Source organism: Aquarana catesbeiana, linkage group LG05, assembly GCF_042186555.1.
Source record: "Aquarana catesbeiana isolate 2022-GZ linkage group LG05, ASM4218655v1, whole genome shotgun sequence".
Lineage (NCBI taxonomy): Eukaryota > Metazoa > Chordata > Amphibia > Anura > Ranidae > Aquarana > Aquarana catesbeiana.
The window spans coordinates 499,552,340-499,579,525 of record NC_133328.1 but is presented as its reverse complement, the minus strand read 5'-3'; the positions used below and the strand labels follow the sequence as shown (position 1 = coordinate 499,579,525).

Below are 27,186 nucleotides of genomic sequence, written 5' to 3'. Positions count from 1 at the left end.
ATGCCATTCTGCCGCAGTATATCTGCATGAGGCGGTCGGCAAGTGGTTAAAAAGTGCTTAAAGGAGAAATCTGGGAATGCAAAAATAGGTAGCACATGCTACCCCCATACCTGCATTGCATTTCTTTTTTTCCTCAGGCCTTTAGTTTTTGCAGAATAGTCTTTTGAATTGTCCAGAATCAGCATCTAATGGTCATTTCTCCGTTCAAAAGTTTGCAGGGAGTGGATACAGCTTCACAGTAAAGCCTCTCCTTCATTCCTTTCCTCTGGAGGACATGTGGGTGAGTTTAGTGAAGAGGTGCACACCCAGGCTGCTATCTAGAACGAGTATGTTCTTCACATGCCTCTGTTTCCATGGCAGCGTGTCCCCAGCTAAAACCCGGAAGCAGAGTGTGATACAAACAGTGAAGTCTCCTCACCTTTTTTTCTTTAGGTTTTGTGCTGCCTTAGGCCTGACTAAACTCGTGTACCACCTAATTTAATGACCCACCCCTTCCTGTCAAGGCCACACCCCTTGCTGTTTAAGACCTGCCCTGAAATTTTCGAGTGGGGACACTAGTTCTGAGGGCCTTCCTGTTTGGCTATGGGGCAGGACATGAAGGGAAAAATCTGCAATGGGACAGGGATGGTAAACAACTGACAGGGGCTATAACCCTCCCTTACTCTATCCAAGATGAAAAAAAAAAGTGTTGCATATAGTTCTACTTTAAGCACATATTTCTGATAATTTTATGGTGAGGACTAAGAAGATCTAACCATGCCAATGGTGCAGCAAAAACATAGAAGAGTGAGGAAGGTTTGTGGTCCAGAATGATAGTATAGTCAAAATTAGAAGTGGCGCGCCCCCCCCCCACAATTGCGGCCTGCTGGCCGCCCGCATACTGGAAGCAGTGTAGCCGCTTTATGGGGGGACGCTAAACTAATTTGCCTCTAGCCCAGTCTGCCCTATAAGACAGGCGCTACACTAACAGTGTAGCGCAAGCCGGCGGGGACTCTTTTCATGCTTCCACCCTGCAAAGTGCTGCCTTAGGCCTGGGCCTTGTCGGCCTAGGCCAGGATACAGTGTTGCACATAGCACTGTGTTATATCAGAAGAGGAGACATGGTGAGGAGCATAGTGACCCGTGCCCTGTGTCTGTTCTCTGAAATGTACACAGTGCTATGTGTATAGAACCTGTGTACAGTACATAGGAGAGGGAGACTGACAACTCCCCCACATCTAAAGTGACCCCCATATGTCCCCAGAGTCTCCTTTATTGTACATACTAATCGTCCCTCTTTCACTGATGTCGCCCCCCCCCCCCCCACCATCCCTCTGTCACTGATCCCATCCCTATCCCCCCCATCCCCTGTACCCCTATACAGTTCCATCATCCCCAGTGCCATCATATGCCATACAGAGCCATCACATGCCGTGATATACAGTCCCGTCATCCCCTGTACTCCTATACAGTCCCATCATTCCCATCCCCGTACGGCATGTGATGGCACTGTACAACATGTAATGACACTGTACGGCATGTGACCCTGTAATATTCTATTTACAATGAAGGGAACATTATTGCTATAGGGGTACTAGGTAATACACCAATTATGGGGGAGCAAAGCTCTGACCATGTCTAAGGAGCTCTGGGCTTCAGTATGAAAATACAAGTAGATGCGAATGGAAGGTTTCATTGTCTCATAAAAATCCAGATAGTCAATAAAAGGATTCATTCACAATGTTAGCTCTGATTTTATTAAATTTTACTATACCAGTAATGCATGGAATGCCTGTGTGCTGTCACATCCATATGTGTATTCTGCTTTACAAATACATTGTTTTCACTCTGGTAGATAGAAATATGTAGAAAACATTTACATACACGGCACTGTCAGTCACTTCTCCTACCTTAGTCACTGACTGAAGTGCTCTTATCTCTGCCGATTCTTCTGACCATTGAGACATGCTGCGGGGAAGAAGGGAGAGGGAGCAGCTACACTCTGTGAAGTCTTGGGAGAGAGCAGAGAGAGGACATCAATCAAGCAAAATGACAGGAAAGTGGGTGGATCCAGACTCCAGAGCCAGACCATTGTTGGTATTACACTGTATGAAAGTCTGTAGACCCTCCCACAGGTATTTAGCTTGATTTTAACAGAATGGGGGCACTTCTGAGAGGGCTTGAAGGATTTATTGATATCAGCAGCTCACATAGAATAGATGTCAGCAAAAAAAAAAAGGAAACCCATACTTCTGTTTTAAAATATTTTTCTTTTGCCTAAGGAGTAACTGTGACGGACAAGTAATACTTATGAATACTTTGCATGAAATGTTTACCAGTGAAAATCTATTGTCAAATACAACCAGGCAGGCTATAATTGACAGATGCCTGCTAACTCTCCTGTGGAACTGCAGCCTTGATGCTATGAGAGAGTTCTTCTGCAAAATCATTACTTTCTCAGTGGATACACTCAAAAGCAAATTTACCAAGGTAAATGTTATTTTATGAAGATATTTTAAACCTTTTTTCTCTTACTTAAAAGAAAAACTGCATACCTTACCCATATCCTCATAAAGCAATACCTTTAGTCTTTTTCAAGGAAAGTTTTCAGGGACATATAGGCACTAACACAGGCATCTTGTTGCACTTACGTTTAGGCAGGAGTTTTTGTTTTAAAGGAAAATCTCACTTTCAGAGATTGTGCACTCATTCTGTTTCCTCTTTTAGGCCTGGTTCACACCTATGCTTTTTTTGGTGCATTTTGCAGGAACGCACTACAATTCATTTAACATGGTTTCCTATAGGACATGTTCACATCTATGCTTTGTTCAGCCGCTGCGTTTTTGGAAAGGGACAGGGACTTTTTTAAAAGCAAAACTCCTTTTTTTTGGTTCAATAGACTTTAACGGAGAAGCTGCAGAAAAGCATGTAGTGCATTTTTGCCACAGTTTTGTGTTTTTAGTTTTTTAATCTGCCCAACAACAAATTGGGCAAAAAAAAGCATTAAAAATGCACGACACAAATTTCTGCAAAATCGCTGAAAAATTGTGTGTGCAAAACGCACTGCAGAAACGGATCAAAAGCAAACTGCATATGTGTAAACAGAGCCCTTAGGGTGATCGAACAGATGTCACTTACCTCATGCATATATACCTCAATCCCACAGCTGCTGCCTTCAGGGATTGTTTACATCCTTCACAGTAGAGCCCCATAAAAGTCTAGGGAGCTCGCCTTCCTCTGTCTTTGGCTGGGAGTCTCATACATGTCTTTGGGGCTTTAGTGTGCAGGTGTGGCCAGGAGACAGAGGAATTGCGGTGCAGGGTGCAAACAGTCACTGGAGATCACTGCTGTCCTGTCAAGGTAAGTATTATTTTCTGGAAAAGGGATGTTAGATCTGTTAGATCAGTTTAAAGGGGAAAACAGGATAAGTGCAATTTCTCTTGAAGTGCGCTTATCTTTTAAACCATACAGCCTGAAGATCAGTATTTGGTGAAACTTTTGCAAAAGTTTTGAGGATATATAAAACTCATGTTTACAGACATCAGAAACCGTATTTGAGACACAGCTTACCAAGAAGTTGGGATATTATAAAATGTTGGAAGTTCTATATTCCCGCCTCTCCAGAGACGAAATCTATTCCAAACAATCTAGAATAAATCATGCTTTTGAAGGATCATCTAATGTAGAAGGAAATCAACTCACTAAGACCTTAATCAAGTAAGTGCTATAACATAACTTGTATGTTGCTAGCATAATTCTAGCTAAAAAATACAACTAGGTTGATAGAATTTACTGCAAAAGATCTGCATGTCATGGGTTATGAGTCTGTGGCAGAGGCTGCGCTGTTCTGAATCACAATTGCAAAATGCTAATAGTTGCCAGAAAGATTTCCCTGCAGATTCCCTCAAGTAGGTTATTAGTTAGGAAATCTGCTCTAATTTTGATTTGATAAAACGTGGCTGGCACAAATAAGAATGATTTACTATAGTTATTGACAGTCACTACTTAAACTTTAGATAGATTGCATAAGCCACAGATAATGTGGTAAATATGTAGAAACTTTTCTTTATCATATTTTTAAGATTGTGCCATGATGCATATACTGAGAATATGAGTGGTGAAAGCCAGCTCCTGGAGAAGAGGCGAGAATATCACTGTGCTGCTTATAACTGTGCTGTAGCAGTTGTGACCTGCACTCAGACTGACAGCAAATTCTACTATGGGTTTCTTCTCTCAGAAAAAAAGGAAAAGGTAATCACTGAGTTTTCCTAGAGTTGTAATTACTGAGTTGTATTTGTCTCCACTCAAGTCATTAATGTACATTTATGAAAACAGGTGCAGGGGGCATTTGCATTTGTACTTGCTACTGAATGTAGTCAACACACCCCTTTGCGGTGGGCTGCTGTATTTTATTAAAAATGTCCCATTATCTCCCATTGTTATCATATGTAATATAAGTCAGATATAATTCTACAAGATTAAGAATTTATCATCTGTATCTCATACCTGCTCCAGTATAAGTTAGCATGATGATGTGAATAAAAAGGAACTTGTATAATTTCTGTCTCTAAAGCTTGCAGGACAGATCTTGCCTTTCAGGGTTTGAGAGCACTTACATGTCTATTTCTGTAGCTAATGACTCCTTTGTCTTGTTTAGTCAGTGAGTGGAATTAATTTCCTTTCTTCTTTCTCCTTTTTCCTCCTTTTTCCTTCCCCACCACCAAATTCAAGACATTTATCACAGGGCACCATATAAAAGATGAATGTATTGGGAATTTACAAAATTATCAGTGTAAGATTGTATTTAAGCTCATGTTTTTATTTATTTCTTTTTTAAGAATGTGCTCATACTTGAAAATATCATCGACCTTCAGCGACAATACTCATTTCCCATTGAAGTTGAGGTAAGTTCTCATAAAATAAAATCTTTGTGCACTTAAATGTCCTGGCCCGTTCTCTAAGGTCTGTCTCTATTGATGACCTACATAACAAAAACAAAAAAAATCTATGTGCCAATGGTTTTTTTTTATTGGGGGGGGGGTGTTTTTTCTTGCTTCAGCTGTATACAATTTACTCAGACCTATTTCCATTAAAGCCCTTTCACGCTGATGCAGTGCGATTTTCCCACATACAGTTTTGGTGTGCTGTCTGAAAGCGCAAAAAAACTTCTGCATGCAGGGGTTTTGGTGCGTTTTCAGACAGCTCACCAAAAATGCGGGACACAATAGAACTCTATGGGAAAGAGCAGCTAACCCACTCCAAACTTGCGGGTACAGTGCACTGCACATGCGATGTGGGAAAACCGCACCACATCAGTGTGAATGGGCTCTTCTGCCCTTTCTGTGAATGTAGTACAAACACTACTTGGCTATGGGCTGCGGTATTTTTCTCAAAATGTAATATGATCTCCTATTAATATCAGGTTTAATATGAGCAGGATGATTATTCTACCAGTTAAAGAGCTCATTATTCATTTTGTATCCAATACCTGCTGTGGGATAAGTTCATGTACGTGATGTTGTACATAGAAAGAAAATTCTTTCTGCTTTTACAGCTTACAGTACAGATCTTGCTATTCAGGGTATTGAGGCACCCTGTAATTTTGTTATCCTCTGCTCCTAGAGTTTGTCCTGTCATCGGAGTCATCCTTAGCGCAGTCGGGTGTGAGCGCTTCCACTGCCCGCTCACATGAGCTGTTTACTACAATCAAGCAAGATATTATGGCTGAAATTACCCAGTTTTTCGCTGACTCTGACCACAGAGGCTTTAAAGTATAACTAAAGGCAAAACATATATATATATTTTTTATTTTATTTTGGATAGATTGGAGAAGGATTAAAACACTCATCAGGTTTTAGTTGAGAGTGAAAGTGAAAGAAAACCACAAATTTTGGGTTGTCACAAGAACAGTCATAGAGGTCAAATCATCCAGTGGGGGCACTAGTCCTGGTGACGTGTGTGGCAACCACAAATTTCACTATGAAGTGATTTCCTCTCCCTTCCTGTTTTGATTATGGCACAGGAAGTGAAGATAAATTTACCCAATTGGACACAGATGGCAAAAAAAAAAAAAAACTGACCCTCCCTTACTCTATCCAAAATGATAAAAAAAAAAATTGCCTGCAGTTCTAATTTAAAGCGGTATTAAACCGAGAAGCAAAAATGTAATATGTTGCAGCTCCTTGATCCAGGATGTGGTGGCTGCATTAGTTATTTTTTTTTTAATTGAAAAAGGTACATGACAATTACAGTTATCAAATGCGCTCAACATGAGCGTACAAAACAGTACGGTATATCTCACCAGTGCAACAATTTCTATGTCTTTACAAGTACATTGCATTTCTCAGCATATTGATCCCGATACACATGTTATAGAAAACACCAAAGAAACACAAGTATTAATGGCTATTTCTCAAATCTTTTAGTGGTATTGTTACATGTTAGTTACAGTAAGGGCAGAAGAACACCAAGCATCCCACACTTTATTATACTTAGTTGGACAACCCCTGTGTTCAAAAATGAGTTTTTAATAGGGTTATACCTGATTTACTACCCAAAGCTATGTATGTATGTATGGATGGAGGTGTGGGCTAGATCCACTTAAGTGCTACAGCTTTATGGGCCATAAATAATGTCTCCAGTAGCATGAACCTAATATGTCTTGGCCATTGCTCCTCATCGAGGACTCCCAGCAGACACACCAGTGAGGTACATGAAACAGGAATTGATAAGACCACAGACAATATCTCTGTCACCTGTTGCCAGTATCTCACTATAACTGGACAGAGCCACAAACCATGTGCAAAATCTGCACACGGCAGGTGCACCTAGTGCAGGCAGAGGTAGGTATATGGTGCATTGCGTGCAGTCTGACCGGGGTCAAGTATGTTTGATGTAGCATTTAAAGGTGGATTAATTTATTGTTGACTGACGGAGATAGATAAATGGGCGAAGCATGCCTCCTCCCAATCCCCATCAGATAAATCGGGGACAAGTTGTCGCCACTTGGTGCGCACCTCCAGTGGAGCCCCACTAGTCGTGGCAGAGAGTAAATGTAGATAGAGTTGAGATAAGTACCCTAGGGCTCTGAGATCGAAGCACTCCTATTAGTGGGTATTCAGAGAAGTCAGTGTCACGAGTATCAAATTGAGTATATAGCAAATGTCTAAGTTGTAGATACTTATAAAAGGTAGATCGGGGCAATTCATATCTCCTTTGCAATACCTCAAAAGAAGCCAATACATTTACATTTTATATGTTATCCACAGAAACCATTCCCCTACGCTCCCAGAATCTACAAAATGCTTTAAATGGGGAACATTGGATTGTGCCAGTGTTGTAGCGCCTCATTTGTACCCTGAAAATTAGTAATTTTCTTGGTCTCCCTCCACACCGTATTGGCCAATGTCAGTATTGGTATATGCCTTTCCCCCAGTGCGGCCATAGGTGCCTTCAGTGCTATCAACAGATGTTTGATTTTAAGGACATAGGCTAGATATGACTTAACCACTGAGGTTGTGTAGCTGGTCCCAGACAGTCTGTCAGGTGGCGCAGCTGCCCAGTCAAATAGTAATAATTTAAGTTAGGCAATGCCATGCCATGCCAGTGTCAGCCTTAGGGCACTGCAGAGTGGAGAATTGAAGTTTCCACCTAGGATTAGCTCAAATAAAGGTGATAAGTAATGTGTCCAGGGTTTTAAAAAATGATTTAGATACTGATGTAGGCATGTGATAAGTCACGCTCAGACACTTGGGCAGAAGGATCATATTTATGAGATTAATCCTGCCTGCTACAGACAGGGGAAGTTTTAGTTTTCTTTTAGGCTTTTTTTTCTCCTTTCATTTCACCTGGTGATCCAGCCAGTAACATACTTCCTTTTTTTTGTTTACAAACGTTTTTATTAAAGGATTATATAAAAACAGAAATTATACAGGCACTGAGAAGATATATGTTACATTAACAAGGTAGGATAACTTGTTTTACAGTTACATCTCTCAGATGGTATATAAACATAGTGAAAAAACAACCATTTATCCCATGAGACGGGAAAGAAAATAAAATAATAATAAGAGAAAAACAAAGAAAAAACCTAGAAACCTTGATATCTAGACCGTACGACCAGAAAGGTGTATAAATTGCGAACCTTAGTACTAAAATGCACACTACAATGTGGTCATCATATTTGCTCCTGATAATAGTCACGTTCAGTCACTCAATCAGACTGAGCAGCAACCTCAGGAACCGAGAGATCCCCAATGCCTGCACTGAGCAGGTGAGCTGTCCATATGCTCCACTTACGGTCAAAAATGTGCATGGAGTGCAGAAGAGTATGGTGAATCCTTTCCATCAGTCTAATGGACTCCACGCGGAGAAGTATCTGCGACCATGACACAGATGGGCTTTTCCAATTCAGTGCTACCGCCCACTGAATGACGCTGAAGAGTGTGTGAACTAATCTCTGTTGTGGAGGGAGAACTCCCGGAACTTCTGCATATAATAAGCACATCTGGTGAGTCAGAGTGACTGACACTCCAGTCAACTGAGTGATGAGGGTGGCTGTGTTATTCCATATAGGTTCTAATAACTTACAACTCCAGAATGTGTGCAAGAGTGTACCCCTCTCCTGACATCCTCTAAAACATGTGTCAGGAGCCAGTGGGTACATTTTATGCAGGCGAGCAGGAGTGTAATACCAACCGGTATGCAATTTAAGGACCGTTTCTTTAATAGATATAGAGCGAGTGCATTTGTGCATATTTTCTACCATAGCTTGCCAGTCTTCCTCTGGGAATTCTTGAGCGGTCTCAACCCCCCCAACCTATCATTGCAGTAGATTTTGAAGGGGTATTGTAGTCATTGAGAAATCTGTATAAAGTGGAAATAGTCCCCCTCTCCTTGGAAGTCTCATCGCATAAATACTCAAATGGCGTTTTAGACAGATCTATTTCTTCACTCAATGCCTTTGAGTAAAAATGCCTTATTTGTAGTTATTGGTAAAAGATTAACCTACTAAAGGCGTAGGTTTGCTGCAAATGTGCGAATGAACAGAAGGATACACCCTGTAGCAGAGATTCCAAGGTTACCAACCCATGTTCATTCCATTTGTGAAATAATTCCCCTGTTCTAAAAGCTGAGAGAAATGAGGGTTCACCCATAAAGGATGATAGGAGTGGTTTGTCTGATTTTAACTTAAATTTTTTCCAGTAGAGAGACCAGAGGTAGAGAGACTGCCCAACAACAGCATTCAATGAGGCAATATCTGATGGAGATATTGAACTTGACCAAAGAAGACCTGGGAGGTAATACGGAGCCATTGTGCCAGCTGAACCAAGTGAGATGCCAGGAAATACTTCCAAAGGTCCGGGTATCCCAAACCGCCTCGCACCTGAGCTCTATATAGCAATGGGCGGCTCAATCTGGGCTTCCTATTTTGCCATATAAATTTGAGGAGATCTGATTGTATTAATTGTAATGTGGAGCGGGCTACATACAGGGGTAGGGATCTAAATAGAAATAAGAGCTTTGGGAGGATAGACATTTTGACTGCTTGGATGCGGCCTATGAAAGAAATACGGTATGAGGACCATTGATTAAGAAGCTGTTTAACATTAGCGAAGGCTTGAAGATAGTTTAAGGTGTACATTTGCTTGAGGGAGGGAGCAAATTTTATACCTAAGTATTGTAAGGAGTTGTGGTTCCAGGAGAATTTAAATTTGTCTTTAAATGTGGTCAATAAAGGACTGGGGAGGTGAATGGGCAACGCTGCGCACTTAGAAGGGTTCACTCCAAGTCCGGAAAGGTGATTGAAGGAAGTAAGGGAGGTCATAAGGTTAGGGAGGGAGATTAGTGGGTCTGTGATGAATAAGAGAACGTCATCCGCATACAAGCTAATTTTAAATTCCTGATCACATTTTTGGTATCCTTTTATGTTGGGTTTATTAGAGATGGATCGGGCCAGGGGTTCCATAGCAAGGGCAAATAAAAGGGGGGAGAGGGGGCATCCCTGTCTGGTACCACGCTTTAAGGGAAAGTAGCCAGAGTTACATCCTGGGAGCTTAATGCGCGTGCAGGGGCGGTGGTATAGTGCTTTAAATCTGTGTAAAAATTGACCATTAAATCCGAATTTGGAAAGAACTGAGTCTAAATAGGGCCAGAGGACACTATCAAAAGCCTTGTCTATGTCCAGGCTCAGGAGTAGTACCTTCCTGGAGTGAGTATCAGCATCCTGTAAAATGTTTGTTGCCAAGCCAAGCGGATGTTATCTGTAATTTGTCTTGAAGGTATAAAACCCATTTGGTCTGGCGATATCAGTGAGGTAATGCCCGAGGCTAAGCGATCTGCTAGTAAAAGTCCAAATATTTTAAGGTCATTGTTAATGGCAGAAATTTTTGGGTAAAGTGTGATCTTTTCCAGGTTTGGGTATAAGGGAGATATTGGCCAGTAGCATTTCTTCAGGGAAATGTTTTCCTTTCAGGATAAAATTAAAAAGTTTGGTCAATTTGGGGATCAGGGTATCGGCAATTTTTTTGTAATAGGTGGCTGAGAGTCCATCTGGGCCTGGGGTTTTGAAGGAGGGAAGAGATAATAGAAGCTATTTCTTCAGAGGTACACTGGGCATTGAGGAGCTGTGATTTTTCCTCTGTGAGCTGTGGAAGGGAGAGAGTATCCAACCAAGTTGGAGAAACAGGGGGGTGTAGGGAGCCAGGGTCTGAAAATAGTGTTTGATAATAAGTGGAAAAAATGTTTAAGACGTCTTTGGGATGAGTGGTAAGGTTACCATTGTGGTCTTTCAATTTGTAGATGTGAGCTGGCTGTGTGGTCTGTTTCAGTTTCCGCGCAAACATTGTGGACGCCGAATTGCTATGGAGAAGGAAATGGGCTTTAGCCCATCTAAGAGACTTTTCAGTGTGTTCGGAAAGTAAGGTATCTAGGGTTTGCCTTTTTTCATTAATTTGGAGTAGCAAGTCGGAAAATGGGGTCTGACTATGTTGTGGTAAAGTTTCCCAAATTCGGCAGTGAGTCTTTGGGTTTCTAATTGTTTTTGGCGTTTTCTTGTGGTTGAGATTTCAATCAAGTGACCCCTCATTACCGCCTTATGGGCTGCCCAAAGAGACGTGAGGGATATTTCGTCTATATCGTTATGTCTAAAATATTCTGCCAGGCGTTCAGATAGTTGGGTCAATACTATGGGGTCAGTGAGTAGCGCATCATTGAGTTGCCAGGTTCTGGTTGTGTATGGGAGTCTAATGCAGGAAAAATGGCTAGAGACCATATGATGGTCTGACCATGGGCAAACATGGATGTTCGTAGAGGTAGAGTTTGCGAGAAGGGAAGGGGAGCAGAAGATATAGTCCAGGCGAGAATAGCTGTCATGAGGGTGAGAGTAAAAAGTGTATTCCCGAGAGCCGACATTGTGAGCTCTCCAGGCATCTATCATATGATGGGACTTAAGGGAGTGTTGAAGAGATTTGGGGAAGGCATTAGAGGATGAGCCCAAGCTAGTTCTATCCATTACGGAGTGGGCAACCAAATTGAAATCCCCTCCAATAAGCAAATGGGGAGAGTGGAATCTATCCAAGACCTGGAAAAAGTTCTTAAAAAAAGTGGCTTGGGACACATTAGGGGCGTAAACTGAGGCTAAAGTGAATTGTTTGTCATGCAGGGAACCTTTGACTATGACAAAACGACTCTGTGGGTCTTTATGGATCCGCTGAGCTTGAAACATTACTGAGTTTTTAATAAGGATCGCCGCCCCTCTGGACCTGGACTCAAAGGTGGAGAAGTAACATTGTTTGAATGACTTGTCTATATAGGATGGGTGGTTAGTGGTGGAGAAATGCGTCTCCTGCAGAAAGAGGATATCAGCCCCCAGTGCTTTATACGTCCTGAAGGCCTTTCTCTGTTTATGTGGGGAGTTAAATCCCTTAATGTTGTGGGAGATTACCCTAATACCCATAATAAAATTTGAGGGGAAGGCTAAAAAGGCATGAAGAGTCCAGATCCAGAGGAACGCCCACACCACAACACACAAAACTATCAAGACTACATAGCATAGGCATAATGAAAATATGTGAGGCATCTCTCAGGTTAGCATACATAACTGGTACCATATTGTCATGTACTACACAATCATAAAAAAAAATCAAGATTAGTGGTCTAGAAAAAAGGAAAAAATAGACACAAAAAAGAAAAAAAGTCAGTAACTGGGCCAAAAAGTGGCAATGCATAGTCTTGGGGAGCCAGGGGGGAAATCCTCCCTCTGACCGGAAGAAAAACGTCATTGTGGACCAAGGGGTCCGATACTCTAGACCCGTGGGGCCACAAAATCATCACATACCTGAAGTCCTTACACGATAGAATCCGTGGGAGGCCCATTAACCCAGACATCACCAAGCAGATGTAGGGCCAAAAGGCCTCAACGGGAGTAGAGTAGGGGGACAAACAAGCGGACGCAACCAGAAATCAGCTCGGTGATTGGAAAGGTAAACAGCTGCAAAGCATGGTGGGAGTTCTTCCAACAGAACCTTGAGGGAACACAACTTGGAAAAAAAAGAAAAAAATTCAAATGGAGAGAGAGAAAAAAAGCAAGATAAAAGTTAGTCATAAAGTTAGTTCTTGCGATCTCTCCTGGGAGGTGGGGTGGCCCAAATGGCTGAATGGCGAGGAATGGACGGCATCCTCAGTAGAGCCGCTGCATCCAAAAGGCTGAGTTTCACCAGCAATTCTTTGCCCTCAGTGAGTGTGGTGACAGTATAGGTCGTGCCATTGTGGGAGACTTGAAGTTTGAAGGGGAATCCCCAGCGATAACGAATGCTAGCAGATTGGAGAATGGAGGTAACTTCTTTCATTTTCCTGCGCTTGTCCAGGGTGGTGGGGGAGATATCTGGATATATTTGGACTGAAATGCCCCCCAGACGCAGGTTAGGGGTGTTTCTCGAAGGCCCGAAGGATATCCTCTTTAATTAGGAAGTCCTTGAGACATAGAACTATGTCTCTGGGGGGGCTTCTCAGGAGGGGGAAGTGGACGCAAGGCTCTCTGGATCCTGTCGCAGGAGAACGCTGTGAGCGAGGATTCTGGTAGAAGCGACTGGAACCGCTTCTGAATGGTGGGCAGCAGATCAGTCATAGATTCTGGGGTCCCCTGTACCTGGAGATTATTTCGTCTGTTCCTGTTATCCAAGTCCTCAATGTGAGCCTGGAGTTGCAGGACATTCTCAGAAAGGGATTCCTGCTCTTTTCTAAGGTCTGAACAGGCCAGGGCGAGTTCATAATGCTTAGTTTCCAATAAGTTAGTTCTACTGCCAAGGGCTGCAATCTCCAGGGATAAGGTGTTAGTAGATTTGTGTAGCTCTGACTGAAACTTTTGAGCTATCTTGTCATACATCAGGGTGAGACTCTCATCTAAATCAGCTTTAGTGAGTTGCAGAGAATACTCAGTCTTCCAAGGAGTGTGCTGGGGAAGAAGCTGCAGACCATGCTGGAGTCTGCTTCGTCCGGGCGCCATCTTGGGACATCATGCTGTGTTCCCTCACTCTCAGCAGATAGGAAGTTAGAGACTGTTGGGACAGTTTACTGCAGCGGTTTTTGGGTTCCGGCATGCACTGAGTGTTCCACGGGGGGTGCAGGGAGAAATGGTAGAAAAACGTCGAGTTTATAGCCCCGGGAAGTGCCGTTCGTCTCCGTGGTTCACGGAGCTCTCAGCCCTTGCTTCCTTCCTGCTTCGCGCCACGCATGCGCCCCCTCATGCTTCCTTTTTTTTAGGGTGTCAGCGTTTTGGATGAAGTGGTAAAACAGACATCTTTGGAGAGCAGAATTGTCAGTCTGGGGGAGGGTAGTGTTAGACTAGCAGATTTAGATGGATTTGACTAACAAATTGAAGCTCAACTCCAGCTAATACTTTATTAAGCAGTTGCAGCAACCATTTTTTTTTCCTTTTGGGATTTTACATAAATGAATAAAAGCTGACCATTGTAAGTACAAGTGTTAAATGGTTTGTCTGGACAGCCTGGTCTGTTAATACAAGTAGAAAAATAACATAAAATGACAGGCTGGATCACCAGGAAAAATAAGGGGAAAAAAACCCCCAAAAAACCTAACTAATGCATCGAACACATCTAAGAATTGGTAAGCCGCAATTTAATACATTTTTGTTTTTGGGTTTAATACCGCTTTAACCACTTCCCACCAAGGTACGTACCTGTACGTCCTCGGGTTTCAGTGGTTATACCGGGATGATCTGGTATCGCTACACCTACAGGCATCATCCCGATATCATTCTATTCAGCCGCCAATTCTCTTTTAGGCGGAAGTGATCTGAGTGCCTGATTAGCCACTCAATCACTTCTGCGGGTGGTAGAAGGGGGTCCTACCCCCCTTCTGCTGCCGCCTTTCCCAGGCTCTCCTGTCCCATCTTGGAGGCCGGGAGAAATGCGGTCGACTGTGATGGCAGGCCTGGTACAGAGAGAGAGAATCTGACGTTGTTCGCCTCTCTCTGTAACTCTGGAAACCGGGAGCGACGAGTAGTTTGTCACTTCTGGTTCCGCCCCTTTGTTTACCTGCCCACTTGTTTCTGTCTGATCGGCTGCATGGGGGGCCAGAGAAGGGATTTGGGGTCTAATATACCTCAAATATCTCCATAAAGAGGACCTGTCATGGCCCATGCTGTCACAAGGGATGTTGTTTATCCCTTGTGATAGCAATAAAGATAGTACTAAAAAAAGAAAAAAAATTGTATGAAATAAATAATTAAAAAAATTTAAAGCGCCCCTGTCCCACCCTGCTTACGCGCAAATGCAAACGCATGTTACTCCCGCACTCATATCTAAACGGTGATTACACTACACATGTGAGGTATTTTCGCAAATGTCGGAGCGAGAGCAGGAATTCTAGCACCAGACCTCCTGTGTAACTCAAAACTGGGAACCTGTAAAGGCATTTAAAGCGTTAACTACGGAGAATTTTAAGAACCGTAGTTTGCCGCCATTCCACTGGCAGACGCAATTTTAAAGTGTGACATGTTCAGTATCTATTTACTTAGCGTAACATCATCTTTCACATTATACTAAAAAATTTTGCTGACTTTAATGTTTTTTTTTTAATTAATGAAAGTTTTTTTTTCCCAAAAAAATTGCGTTTGAAAAACCGCTGCACAATTACCGTTTGACATAAAAAATTGCAACACCCACCATTTTAATCTATAGGGTCTGTGTTAAAAAAAATATAATGTTTGGGGATTCTAATTCATTTTCTAGCAAAAAAAAGTCGATTTTTACATAGGAGCCAAGTGTCATAAATGGCCTGGGTGCGAAGTGGTTAAAAACCCTTACATGACTTGCAGATTTCTATCTGATTTACCCATGACTTTAGCGGCTTCTGAGCCATCAGTTGTAGAGGTAAAGCAACAGAGTTGCTTTATCTTTGTCTGGTGAGTTTATCCTGGTGGAGTCTAAAGACCCGTACACACGATTGGACTGTCCGACGGGAAATGTTGGATGTGAGGTTGTTGGCGGACAATCCGACCGTGTGTATGCTCCATCGGACAATTGTTGTGGGACTTTACGCCAACAAATGTTGGCTAGCATGTTTACAAATTTTCCACCCACAAATGTGTGTTGTCGGACTTTCCGATCGTGTGTACACAAGTCCGTCGGACAAAAGTCCAAAGTACAAACACGCATGCTCGGAAGCAGAGGCAGACGGTCTTGTAAACTAGCGCTTGTAATGGAGAGTGAACATTCGTGACATGGCAAATTATAAAATATCTACAAATGCAGCGCACAATTCTCCTCTTCGTTAATTGATTAATAATGAAGCTGCTTTGCTGGTGATACTGATGGAGTTATTGCAAATTTTCAAAGGCTTTTTTTTCTAGTGATATCAAGAATAATATTATTATGTTTTTTTTTTTTTTTTTGTGCATGTTACTACAACACCATTATCCCCTAGTTTTTAAGAACAAAGATACAACTATGTTGGTGTCTCTTGTCAATTTTACATTGTATTTTTTAAAATGTAACTGCCTACTCCCAAACTGTCATTTGAAGTAAAACACATAGCCAAGTGTTATTCTCCAAAATTTTTTTATTGTGCATAAAAAAAAAAAAAAATTATACATGCTATCTGCCAATAGAACTTAACCAAAAAAGTGTATTCTATGCATCCAAAAATATAGAAAATATACCAAATCAAATCATCATTCAACCAAAAAAATAATGTCAAAGCAATAACTCCGTAAGGCCAGTAATAACACGTTCTCGTCCGATTCCGCAACCTATCTGGTTGACGAACGGCCATTCAGAAACGAACTGAAAAGCGCTAAATGAAAAACGCGAAAAGAAAAGTGCGAATCAACACACACTCAACACTCGCCAAACTTCTACTAACACAAACTTAGCAGAAGGAGCCCAAAGGGTGGCGCAGAAGAGCTGAAAAACCACGTAGTACGTGCATTTGTAATTGTTGGCCAACAATTGTGTGACTGTGTGTATGCAAGACAAGTTTGAGCCAACGCCCTACGAACAAAATTCCACGGTTTTGTTGGCGGAAAGTCCGATCATGTGTACGAGGCATCGGACCCCATACACACTATTAGATTTTCTGCAGATTTTTGTCTTCAGATTTACCAAAATATGTAGTGCAAGGGGCTGCCTGACTGCATACAAAATGAAACTCTTAAGGTTTGACCTCATATTATAAGGTTTTGGTAATAAATCTGCAGAAAATCTAATGGTGTGTATGGGGTGTTAGTCTTCTTCTGTCATTCCCAAGTTATTAGGACACTTCCCTATCCTGGAATCCAGCGATGTCGGCACCCCAGCCGATGTTTGCATCTGGTTCCCTACAGCCGGTTCCCTACTGCGCGGCGGCAGGGGGAAGGAGGAGGGGGGCCAAACTTCAGAATGATCTTGCCGCAACGAGATCTTTCAGAAGTGGGGACGGGTACCTGTCAAAAACAGGTATCTGCTCCCATCCCCTTCGAAAGGTGCCAAATGTGGCAACGGGGGGGGGGGGGGGGGGGGTTGGGGTTGCAGATAAGCGGAGCTTCCACTTTTGGGTATAATTCAGCTTTAAGTATCGTGCTTCCAGACGCATTTTACTAATTCTCTGAGTGCTTCTCGGGCTTTTTAGCATTAAGCATCTGTTTCTCAGATATGAAGGCTGCCAGCTGATAATCTGTTCATACATTCTCTAAACTCTACCAGGTGGATTTTCAGGCCTCATCTGGTAACAGCTTTGGTTATAGGGTCATTTAGTGCTGAAGGCATTCCCCAGTTCTGCAATTTTTTTGGGCCTGTTAACATTGTTTGTTGTCTTATCCGCCCCTTGGTTGGTTTTGATTTTGAACAGCCCGAATATGAATAATGCCTTCCTCAATGGACAAGAAAGAAATTAGGACTTTTATACTCTGTAAAATCCTTTTCTTGGAGTGAGTCTCTTGAGGGTCACAGGTCCCACCACCTTGCTTTCATTTGCTACAAAACATATGCATATATTCTGTTAGTGTTCGATCCTCCGGTAGATGGCAGTATAACTAAAAAATGATTGACTTCTGGGCCTCTCCATGGACTCCAAGAAAAGGATTTTATGGGGAGAGCAAATTTCTTTAATCGGGACATCACAGGACACAGAGCCATAGTAATTACTATGTGGGTTATAGTCCACCTTCAGGTGCTGGACACTGGCACACCCTAAACAGGAAGTTGCCTCCCTATATAACCCCTCACATACCGGCAGCATCTCAGTTTTTTCGCCAGTGTCTAAGGTGTTGGTCACGAGTGAAGCTGTGCTGAGCTCCACTGGAGCAATCCTTGCTGGGGCTAGCTATGCAGCCGGATCCATTCAAAGTGTCTTTTAGGCCAAATTGGTGCCCGGGCCTCGTATCCGAAGAAACAAGGTTTTGCTTGTAAACGCTTCTCTTTTTAGAGAGCTGGACCCCGGGATCCAGTACTTTTGGTATTAAGGCCATAAAGTTTTACTGGCGGGTTGCTATCACAGGTCCAGGATTGTGGGTTCCCCAAGGGTCCCCGGTTCCTGAAGGTTTGTTAACGGAACCCACCGTGAAGGGTGAAGATTGGATCTGTTGGTTTTACCACAGAATACCCTGCGGCGGGAAAGGTAAGTGGAGTTTTTTCTAAGGAAACTTTCAATTTTCTTATCAAATGTCTTCTTTACAGTAAATGTTGTCATGCCTAAGTGTCACCACTGGGGGCTGTATTGAACATGTACCTTCTCATGCTTTGCTCAGAGATCACGCTGTGTCACAGAAGCAGCAGACTTTTTTTCCTCCGGCTAGCAGGCAGACCTCTGGTAAGTTTGGGGGTTTTGCTTCCTCCAGACATCCCCACCTGGGCTGAACTCTTCCCCTCTTCGTGAGGCTGTGTATAAGAGAGAACTAAAAACTATCAGCAATGCTGTTTTCTTTCACCGCCCCTACTCGGCGGCGGCTTCCAGGTCTCCTCCATGCCATCCCTCACTCACAAGCCAATCCCGTTGGATCGGAGTCCCGTGTTTGCGTGGGAAAACAATTTTTTTTTTGGAAGAGAAAGGGGGGGGGGCGTGAGGTGGGGGCGGGGCTTAGTGCGGCGTTAGCGTCCTCCAACGTGGGAGTGTGTTTAAAAAAAAAAAACTACATTCGTGCTGCCTGCAAAATTGTCGGAGAGACATAAGAGTAAAGTGGAGCATGAAAGAGGTTTTGGTGACACAGGCATTTACTATTTGCATCAGGCTGAACATTAATAGCAGGGCAATGGCTGGACTATTGCTCAAGCAGTGGATGCGATTTCTTCTGGTAGTACCTCTGCTTTGTGCATCGGGCTAAGGTCAGAAGAGGGGGTTGAAACAACACCAAAAAAGAGCTAAAAGGGTCTCCCTCAAGCTCAAGAAAGTCTACTCATCTCTACAAATGACATCCTCCCCTGAGAGGGGTGGCTGGTCAGAGTGAGCATCAGGGCCATGAAATGTTTGCAACTATTTTCAACACTGCAGCCCCTGTTTATTTTACTAAAAAGATCTTTTTTCCTCAACCATGATAGGTTTAAAAAACGACTTTAATTGCATCCCAGTGTGGGTCAAAATGCGACAGGTTCTCAAGAGTTCCCGTCTCCTCATTTTCTCAGATCAAGCGTTCCTAAGGATCCGGAGAAAAAAAAAGTCTTTCTCTCAAGCTTTGGACCATCTTTTGGCAAAAAGTGATCATGGTGGCCCCCATGATGTAAGACCAGAGGTTGGGGTTTGGTTAAATCCAAATGGACATTCTGGATCTCAAAAATTTAAATTCAATTCCTGAATATAACCACTCTTTTTTTTCCGCATAGAGTCAATCCAATCGGTTATCTCCATCCTACAAGGAGGAGAATAAACCAGAAAAACACAATAAATTACCGCGCTTCACAAACACAAAAAAATTATAAAGCTGCAGTCCCAATTTGGGAGGCATACAAAATAAACAAGTCATATAAATAAAAAATGAACTGCGCTAAACCAGAGATGAAATAATATACATTGAAATAAAAATATGACGACCAATATCAGAAAAACAAATATCTGACAGTAATAAAAAATTTTGTGAGGAGTCAGATAAAGTAACGTGATAACAATATTGAAGTGAATAACAGTGTGTAAAAAAAGTCCCAAAGAATCCAATGGTGATAAGAATAAAGCTCAACAAATGGCACCAAGTGAAAGATCCACCACCAGTAGCAATACATGCTTACCAGAGGCAAGCTACAAGACCGCTTGTATTGAAATAGGATATCCGTTAAATGGAGGCGTCCCAATCCGACCTCACCAGGGGAGGAAGACCAGGCAGGAAGGCTCTGTCCAGTGGATAGATATAATCAACAAGGGGGACCCAGAGGAATAAAAAATAGGATCTCCATAATGTAAATCAGTAAATACAATTTTATTAAAAGGAAGGGGGTTTACACTTACATAGACAGCATGAATATAGGCATAAACGAAGATAAAAACAGCCGGCTGGCCTGCAGACACTCGTTCGAGATGAGAGGACACCGATGACGCCAGCGTGCAACCATCCGACGTACGTTTCGTCTTAGAAGTTGTCGTCAAGGGAACGGGCGACGCACTGACTCATCGATATATATAACACTCACGGAAACCACGCCTCGTTCTGAAGCTCAAGTGGCAGCACCATGACATTCTCATTGAAAACAGGAAATGCGTGAAACCGTATTGGATGTATTACAAATAATAAAACTAAACGGAGAAAACTAATAAATATTGAAGAAAAAGACTAAGAGGGAAAATCTGATGGGGCATAAATAGATAAATATATCTAGAAAACAATATAAAATGTGGCGTTATAAAACACCAACCAAATAAGTACATAGATGTCCCGCTGTGCCATCTAGTGGAAAAATGGAAGAAGACATCCATAATAGAAAAATAATTTAAAATGGTAAATTGAAAGAAATATATCAAGAGGCACTATTAGAAGGTATTAGAAGGTGTCGTAAGACACTCCTACAGATAATAATCATTAGGACTATTATTATTTCAATACAGTGCCCCCACAAAAATGTTTTCTATATATTTTAAACACAAAAATGTTAGTATAAATAACAATAAGAAAAATCCATAATAGAAATAATATTCAAAGGAATAAACTCGAATAGATTTTTTTAAACATTCAAAGTTTATTAAGTTTCATAACAGTATAGAAAAGTATACAAGCTTACATCAAAAACGTACCTTACATTCAAAAATCCACTGTTTGTAGCATATGGCATCTAATTATATTATATAACGCATCGACACCTTTGAACCTGAGATCAGTTAAGCGTTATACATACATTTCTTGGCTATCTAACTTCTGTTATTGGTTCCTCAGCTTGGTAATACATAAATAACATCTATAACCATGTTTTACTTAGAACCCAAATAGGCACAATCAGATTTTAATCAGAATCATTCCATACCAGTATGTTTTTATTTGTAAAGAAAAAGATAAAGATTGTAAAGTGATGAAGAGAAAGAAGAATAGGGTAGGGTCAAGAAGAGGTATCGGACACAGATTGGAAGTACTTTTGTGTTCAAGTGTTCTGTGTCAAGAAAGGTGGGTTATGGCTTCGCTCCGCTTCCTCTCAAGTCTTTATAAGCAGCAGAATAGCGAAATTCAAACCATGGGGTCCATGTTTTATGAAATCTGTCTACTCCATCTGAGGCCTGTGCCAGAGTATCTTCCATTTCGCAAATCTCGGAAACTTTTGTTAGCCACTGTGAGATGGTTGGGGTCCGTGTGGTTCTCCAGAGGGCAGGAATCAAAGTTTTGGCCGCGTTTAGTAGATGTTTGGTCAGCGAGTGTTTGTATCTCTTTAATGGAAATGTGTTGATGTGGAGAAGGCAGCATGCCGCATCTAATACGATCTTAGTTTCGGTAATCTCTTTAATAGTGTCTCTAACCTGTTGCCAAAATTTGGTCAGGCTGGGACACTGCCACCAGATGTGTATTAGCGTGCCTCCTCCATTCCCACATCTCCAGCAAACATCAGGAGTTTGTGTGTACCAAGAGTGCAATTTGGCCGGAGTGATGTACCAGTTTGTGAGTAATTTGTAGGACGTTTCCTGTGTCTTTGTGCTTATAGAGCACTTGTGTGCTAGAATGCAAGCTTTCGTCCACTGTCTGTTAGTAATCGTGTGGCCTAGTACCTGAGACCAATGTGTTTTGAATCTGTCAGCTGTGTCACTGATTGAGTTTTGCAGCCATTTATATGTGATGGAGGTAGTTTTTGTCGTCCGTTTACCTTCCTCACAAACCTTTTCCAAGTCAGTTAGTTGTCTTGAGAAGTGTCCTCTTCTGGACTTATCAGTCACATAACTACGTATCTGAAAATAAGTCCAGAGTGGCAAGTTGAGTATCCCACTATCATTCTATAAGGTCCGGTAGTCTTTAAATTTCCCATTTTGAAAACATTCTCCTGCTTGTAAAGTCTTGTCTGTGAGAGGTTTCCAGAGTAGTTTGTTATTTACACCTGGTGAAAAGTCCAGGTTATCAGTTAAAGGGGTAAGGGGACTCAGCGGGGAGGTCAGTATCAGATTTTTGTCTATTTTTTTGCATATGGCTAGTGTGTTATGTTGTATTGAATTTTGTTGGGCCTTAGTGAGTCTTTGTAACCCAGGATTCCATGGAGAAAGCAAAAGTGGATAGGAGCTTAGTTTTTTTTTCCAGTTCGACCCAGTCCTTGTCCCCTCCGTGGCAGTGCCAGTCAACCACCCTTGTAAGATGAGCTGCTTGATGATATTTTTTGTAGTCTGGGAGTCCCATTCCTCCCACCTCCTTGGGTCTGGTCATAAGTGAGAATTTGATCCTAGCTCTTTTATGTGCCCAGAGGAAATTTAGGGTGCAGGTGTGTAATCTTCTATAGAATTTTTGAGGTAGGTTGACCGGCAGTGCCCTCAGGAGGTACAGGAGCCTAGGTAGTATTACCATTTTTCAAATGGCAGCCCTTCCAAACCACGAAAAGTATCCTGCGTTCCAAAGTTTCAGATCTTTTTCTATTTTAAGAAGTAATGGTGGAAAGTTAGCCTCAAAGATCTTAGCTGTCTTAGGAGTCAGCCATACTCCCAGGTATTTTAAGGCCTTCTGTTCCCATTTAAATGGGCAGTTGGCTTGTGTCAATATCAAGGTAGATGGTGATAAGTTGACGTTCATGGCTTCTGATTTTGTGAGGTTAATTTTAAGGTTAGAGAGATATACCCATAGTGCATGAAAGCTTTCATGAGATTAGGTAGTGTGGTGTGTGGGTTTGTTACGAAAAATAGTAGATCGTCCGCATATGCTGCTGTTTTATATGTCTTGTCATGTATGGTGATACCTTGAATTGATTCATTTTTATTAATCGTTCTTATGAAAGGTTCCAGCGAGAGGATGAACAGCAGCGGGGACAAGGGGCATCCTTGCCTCATACCATTCATCATTCCTACTCTTTCTGACAAGGACCCATTGATCTTTATCCTCGCTAATGGTGTCTGGTAAAGTGTTGTGATCCATGCCATCATATTAGGATTTAAGCCAATATGTGCACATGTCGCAAACATAAAATTCCAAGCTACCCTATCGAAAGCCTTCTCCGCGTCTGTTGACAGGAGAAGACTTTCAACTTGCAGGGAGTGTGAAGCTTGTGTGAGAAGGAGTGCCTTGATGATATTATCTTTTGCTTCCCTTCCTGGCATGAAGCCTACCTGTTCCGGTCCGATTATCTCTGGTAGTAATGGTCTGAGTCTGTTTGCAAGGATTTTGGCTGGTAACTTTATATCGATATTCAATAGGGAGATGGGCCTATAGCTCGAGCAAATTGCTGTGTCTTTATCTGGTTTGGGAATTACCGTAATGTGTGCAGCTAGTATGTCAGATGGAATAGGTCTAGTATCAGTAAGGGAGTTAAAGGCTTTTAGCAGGGGGTCTAACAGAATGTCCAAAAAAGTCTTATAGTATATGGCAGTATAGCCGTCTGGTCCTGGGCTCTTTCCTGGTTTGAGTGCTTTGATAACTTGTTGCAATTCCATTGGGGTGATTGGTTCATCTAGTTGACTAACATCTTCTGCTTTTAACCGGGGTAGTCCACTCTGTTGCACATATTCTTGTATAGCCTGTGTTCTGTTGGCCGGAACACCCGGGGGTCTCTGTTGGGGTGGCAGGTTATACAGTTTTGTGTAAAATGTGTGGAAGTGTCTGGCTATTTCTTCTGTTGTAACATCTACGGATCCATTTGCGTTTCTGATTCCTGAGATGTTTTTAGAGTTTTGTGGTTCGCGTAAGGCCCTAGCTAGAAGTTTGCCTGATTTGTCCCCTGCCTCATAATATACCTTCTTCCGGAAAAAAAGAAGGCGTTTTGTTTTAGTATGTAAAATTTGTTGTAAATTTTTTCTGGCCTCCAGGAGATTACTGGCAGATGCTTCAGATAAAGATTGTTTGTGTTTTGTTTCAAGTGAGAAAATCTGTCCTAGCAATTTTTTGATTTCGGCCTCCTGGAGTCTCTTACGATGTGCCCACATGCGAATCAAGTCACCTCTCAAAGTACATTTGTGGGCTCCCCATATCGCTAGAGGGTCTGCTCCTGGCGTATCATTTAGTTGAAAGAATTCTTTGAGTTTAATTTTAATTTTGGGTAATAGTTCTATATCGGTCAAGAGAGACGCATTAAGTCTCCAGGAGGTCGGGTTAAAAGTCGTCGGATTCTCTACCAATGTCAGGGAAATTGGGGCGTGGTCTGATAAGGATTGAATTCCTATTCTAGCCTCCGTCACTCTTGTGAGATCTCTTTGTGAAATGTATAGGTGATCTATACGGGAATAACGGTTGTGCGGTATGGAGTGAAAGGTATAATCCTTATCTGTTGGGTGTAGAAATCGCCACGTATCAATTAAGTTTAGTGAGTTTAACATGAGCTTAATTTTTTTGAGTATTTTATAGGTTATGCAGGTCTTTCCTGTTGAAGTGTCTAAGAGTGGATTAAGAGGGATGTTGAAATCTCCTCCTAATATTAGGCAACCTGTTGCAAAGTCCGAAAGCTCCCGTATCATATGCTGACAAAAAGCCACATGTGAGGAATTGGGGAAATATACATTGGCGAGGGTAATCAGGGAGCCAGCATAAGTACCCTTCACAAAGATGTATCTTCCGTCTGGGTTTATCATTTTATCTGTCAGATTAAATGGAGCATCCTTGCCGATCAAAATTGACACACCTTTACTTTTAGCTAAAGAGTTTGTAGCATGTATTGCTTCTACAAAGTAAGGGCCAGTCATTTTTGGTACTTTGTTTGAAAGTGGGTTTCCTGCAAAAAGGCAAAGTGTGGCCTACCTTTCTTTAATTCTCTTGTCAGTGTGGATCATTTTTCCGGGATATTCAGCCCTTTCACATTGTGCGATATGATCATTGGTCTGCGACCTAGGGAAGAATAAGCCATCTGGAGGACCCACGGACACCAGTTCCTACGCTGAAACTGTAATGAAGCTTAGAGTTGATCAGCACACTTTAAATGGTAAGGGTGGAAGGGGAAGAGGGGTAGGAAAAGATGAAGGATAAAAGGTGGTGAAGAGGAAAAAAAAGAAACAAACAAACAAGTAGAAACACTCTACGGAGAGTAATCAGTTCACCTCAGAACTTAACTATCGTTCTATGGTCTGTATTTAGTGTAACCAGAGGCCGCAATTAGCCCCTGGGGTCACTACTGAGGTAACGTAGCTAGGCTGCTTCCAGGCAGCGGTGGTTATTACCTATCCTACAAATACTCACTTTATAGGATCAATGATATATCACCAGTAACAACCAAAATTAAATGTAATGTTTATAGTACAGCCAAAACGTGAAATCAACGGAACCCGGCCTATTAAGTCACGTGGGGCATCCCACCCGCCACGCCCAACAGGCGCCACGCGTGAGGCACCCCACATTAATAAAAAAAAAAATTAAAGAAACCTTGTGGTTGGTTTTGAAGTACAACTAAAACAGTAATAAATCTCCAGTTGCCCTCTGGAATTGTGATGTGCCCCTGACGGTAGCTTTGGTATATTCTATCAGTATCCGCCCCTCCGCCCTCCCAGCTAACAGTTCTGAGCTTCAAACAGTCCGTTATACTCAAGGACTGTTTCCGGCCCCTGAAATGTAGCAATGGTAGTATCTCAAGGACAATGTCTTTTGCCGTATGGGAGGCAAGAAGGTAAAACAGCGTGAACCATAGTAAAAAAAAAAAAAAAAAAGGGAAAATTATAAAATGGGTTGGATAAAGTACTAATGTAAAATAAGAGGCTTTGCAGCTTCAGTATGTAACTCCTTGGTAGGCAGGTAGAAAAAAAAAAAAACACATAAAAGAAAAAGGAAAAAAAAATAATTCCACTTGGTCGCCAATCCTACCAAGATGAAATGAGCTGATCTCCTTTACACAACCCACACTGCAAGAGAGGCAGAAGCTCATAGCACAGGTGGGGCTTGAGCGTACTGTCCAAAGGCACGTGTATTCCATTGAGTGGCAAAGGTCCTTATTGTGTGCCATGTTGATCCTGGCAAAAGGAAAGCTTCGGCTCACCAGTCATTTGATTCGGCTTGATCCTCCTCTACAGCTTTTGGAGTGGCCTGTCTGGGGTTGGGAGTGCCGCCATGAACTCCAGAACCTCTGTTGTGTCTGGACTTTTTGGACATCCTTTTTTCAGGCGAGGAGAGAGGCGATCTGTGTGGGCTCCCTTCAGGTCTGGGAAGAAGAAATTCCTGATACCATTCAGGCAGTGCCACAGGTTCCATGTGCAATGATTCAAAGAAATCGGGCAGATCAGCGGGGGGTTGCGTAACACATGCTGCGTAACACATGCTGCATTACAGTAAGGGCAAAGGGGAATCGCCACATGTATCTCAAGTCACTCGCCATCAACTTGTCAAGGAGGGGTCGCAGGGCCCTGCGATTGCGTAGAGTAATTTGGGAGAGGTCATGGAACAACATAATGGTCTCTCCGTTGAATACAATGCTGTCATTGCCCCTAGCTTTAATCATGATGGATTCCTTTAGTGGGAAGCTCTGTAAACAACAGATTATATCCCTGGGGGGAGCGGTGTCAGGACCTTTGGGTCTGAGAGCTCTGTGAGCCCTTGCAAAGTCAATGGCGGTATCTTCCTGTCTTTCAAGGAGAGTGTTGAAGACTCTCTGGAGAGCTGGGATTATCTGTGCTGAATCAACAGATTCGGGGATACCTCTCACCCTTATATTGCACCTTCTTCCCCTATTGTCTAAATCCTCAAGGTGTCTATTCATTTCGATTAGATGAGAGGAGTGAGAGGCAGCCACATTTTCTAATCTATCCATCCTCCTGTCTCTGTGTTTCCCATTAGCTTCTACTGTAGCCAGTTTGTCAGTGAGCACCAGCAGGTTGGATTTCAGGTCGGTAATGGCGGCAGAGAATGTGGATTTTATGTCCGCTGCAAAGCCGGACATATCTGCATAAGTCAGAGGTTGGTTTGTCTGGGAGTATCCCCTACCTGACTCTCCTGCTGCGGACATGGAGTCCTCACTCGAGTCTTCCTCCGTTTGCTGCGTCCGCGCCATTTTGTGCCCCGCCATGCTGCCTCGGGATACTGCTTGACTTTTGAAGATATCCGGGATGTTTCTGGTCTGGGAGGCAGCGGTGGTACGTTTAGGGCGAGTCTGGGGAGTCTGGTACAACTTTCTGCCCATAGCTGTGTCACTAGTAGCGAGGTAT

At 42.4% G+C, this 27,186-nt stretch overlaps 1 protein-coding gene across 2 annotated transcripts in view; it reads left to right on the top strand.

The window, feature by feature from the left end:
• Positions 1-27,186, top strand: part of PRKDC (protein kinase, DNA-activated, catalytic subunit) — a 712,087-nt gene that overhangs the window by 277,988 nt on the left and 406,913 nt on the right. For both annotated transcript variants that reach the window (XR_012244521.1, XM_073631567.1), the window contains exons 41-44: positions 2,262-2,469; positions 3,518-3,696; positions 4,062-4,230; positions 4,818-4,883. Coding sequence is in view for 1 of the 2 variants with exons in the window: in XM_073631567.1 (XP_073487668.1) it covers positions 2,262-2,469; positions 3,518-3,696; positions 4,062-4,230; positions 4,818-4,883 (622 nt within the window). In the remaining variant the exon portion in view is untranslated. The remainder of the gene's footprint in view (positions 1-2,261; positions 2,470-3,517; positions 3,697-4,061; positions 4,231-4,817; positions 4,884-27,186) is intronic.